We start from the raw sequence: 2,858 nt of genomic DNA on the forward strand, positions 1-2,858 counted from the left end.
GCTCCAAAAATTGGTTAAACAGAGAGATACAAAGAATCACAACTTTTCAGAGCAGAAACTCACAAGCAGAACCTCCATGGGAACCAATACCAGGATAGAACCCCTGAACTGTGATTGATGAATTGCTAGAAAATCAATGTGGGCAAACCTGAGAGAGAAAAATTGTCTGGTGTAGGATTTTGACAGTGGGGAGGCTGTGTACGTGTGGGAAGAGGTGGTATACAGGAAATCTTTCTCTCTCTTTGTTCAATTTTGTTGTGGCCCTAAAACTAATCTAGAAAATGAAGTCTATTAAAAAATTACAAAACAAAACTCTAGCAAGACCAATCACAGGGAACTCCCACACTTTTGCAAATTTTACTTTCAGGAATTCTCCAAGATGTTCACAGTATTTTTTGAAGTAAAAGCCTCTTTTATTTATGGCGAGAGAAGAAAAAAAGGAACCATTTTAAAATACACTCTTCTTCTTAATAAGGTCTGCCCTCAGGAGAAACTATTTTAGAACAGCTTAACCTACCTGGATGAAGGTAGGTTAAAATATCCAACTGTAGCCAGCTCTAGTCTTCCATGTAGGGGAAGGAAAATACAAAATTTCAGCCCTTCTCCAGCCATTCTGTCCCACCTAGGTTAGGGAACTGAGAGCCACTGGTAAAGTTCACAGTCCAGAGATATTAGGTTCACTAAAATCCTGAGACCTAATAATATGACTACACAATGATTCCTCTACCTCAACACCTTACAATTGCATCACTAAAGGCTTATTTACCACAGTTTGTTTTAGTCAGTATATAGTGCCCACCTTTCAAGAAAATAATACTAAAAGGCAAAAAGTAAAGTTCAAAGATACTAAACAAGCATGAGAACTAGCAGCAGAAATGTTGGAATTATTAGACCAGAAATATATAAAATTATGATTATTAGGCTAAGACCCTAGTGGAAAAAGTAGACACCATGCAAAAACAGACAGGTAATAGAAGCAGAGAGAGATGAACATTCTAGGAATCAAAAATAAACACTACGAATCAAAACCAAAGTAACAGAAATTAAGAATGCCGGTAATGAGCTTATTAGTAGACTGGACAAAGCTGAGGAAAGAAGCTCTGTCCCTGAGGATGTGACAATGTAAACCCAAAACTGAAAGGCAAAGGGAAAAAAAGACTGGGGGAAAAAAAAAGAAAAAAAAAACGGAGCAGAATAATCAAGAATTGTGAAACAATTGCAAAATGTGTAACCTATCCGAAATAGGAATACCAGAAAGAAAAAAGAAAGAGAAAAAAACGAAGAAATACCTGAAGAAATAATGATTGAAAATGTCCTCCAGATTAATGTCAGACACAAAACCACATATCCAGAAAGTTCAGAGATCACTAAGAGAATAAATGTTAAAAAACTAAACTTAGGGGAGACGAGACCAGAGGCCGAACTCGGGTTCTGACAAGATGGCCGGGCTGCCCCGCAGGATCATCAAGGAAACCCAGTGTTTGCTGGCAGAACCAGTTCCTGGCATCAAAGCAGAACCAGATGAGAGCAACGCTCATTATTTTCATGTGGTCATTGCTGGCCCTCAAGATTCCCCCTTTGAGGGAGGGACTTTTAAACTTGAACTATTCCTTCCTGAAGAATACCCAATGGCAGCCCCTAAAGTACGTTTCATGACTAAAGTTTATCATCCTAATGTAGACAAGTTGGGAAGAATATGTTTAGATATTTTGAAAGATAAGTGGTCCCCAGCACTGCAGATCCGCACAGTTCTGCTATCGATCCAGGCCTTGTTAAGTGCTCCCAATCCAGATGATCCATTAGCAAATGATGTAGCGGAGCAGTGGAAGACCAACGAAGCCCAAGCCATAGAAACAGCTAGAGCATGGACTAGGCTATATGCCATGAATAATATTTAAATTAATCCGATCATCAAGTGTGCATCACTTCTCCTGTTCTGCCAAGACTTCCTCCTTTTTGTTTGCATTTAATGGACACAGTCTTAGAAACATTACAGAATAAAAAAGCCCAGACATCTTCAGTCCTTTGGTGATTAAATGCACATTAGCAAATCTATGTCTTGTCCTGATTCACTGTCATAAAGCATGAACAGAGGCTAGAAGTATCATCTGGATTGTTGTGAAACGTTTAAAAGCAGTGGCCTCTCCCTGCTTTTATTCATTTCCCCCATCCTGGTTTAAGTACAAAGCACTGTGAATGAAGGTAGTTGTCAGGTTAGCTGCAGGGGTGTGGGTGTTTTTCTTTATTTTATTTTATTTTTTTGAGGGAGGAGGTAGTTTTATTTTTAATTTTATGGGCTCCTTTCCCCCTTTTTTGGTGATCTAATTGCATTGGTTAAAAGCAGCTAACCAGGTCTTTAGAATATGCTCTCTAGCCAAGTCTAACTTTATTTAGACACTGTATATGGACAAGCTTGATTGTTTGAACCAAAATGAGAACATTAAACAAACATCACAGCCCTCACTAATAACATTACTGTCAAGTGTAGATTCCCGCCTTCAAAAAAATCTTGTGACCATTTTGTATGGCTTGTCTGGAAACTTCTGTAAATCTTATGTTTTAGTAAAATATTTTTTTTATTCTAAAAAAAAACCAAAAAAAACACTAAACTTAGAATATCATATTTAAACTTCAGAAAATCAAAAATTAAAAATTAAAAGAAATCAGATTAAAAACGTTATTTATAAAAGATTAAAGATAAAAATTGCATCCCACATCTCCTCAGAAACCATGCAAGAAAGAAGGGTGAAATATTTAGATTGCTGAGACAAAAACACCAACAACCTATAGTTGTATACACTGTGAAATTATCCTTCGACTTGAAGAAGAAAAATATGCCTTCTCAGACAAATGGAAAT

The 2,858-nt window shown here is 37.1% G+C and overlaps 1 protein-coding gene across 1 annotated transcript; it reads left to right on the forward strand.

Annotated features, from left to right (window-relative positions):
• The first annotated feature begins 1,399 nt into the window (after positions 1–1,399).
• Positions 1,400–2,055, forward strand: LOC101013449 (ubiquitin-conjugating enzyme E2 N-like). Its single transcript, XM_017960125.3, has one exon. The coding sequence runs from the start codon at positions 1,440–1,442 to the stop codon at positions 1,896–1,898; it is 459 nt and encodes a 152-aa protein (XP_017815614.1). The 5' UTR covers positions 1,400–1,439; the 3' UTR covers positions 1,899–2,055.
• Positions 2,056–2,858: the final 803 nt, after the last annotated feature.

This window comes from Papio anubis, chromosome 5, assembly GCF_008728515.1.
Source record: "Papio anubis isolate 15944 chromosome 5, Panubis1.0, whole genome shotgun sequence".
Lineage (NCBI taxonomy): Eukaryota > Metazoa > Chordata > Mammalia > Primates > Cercopithecidae > Papio > Papio anubis.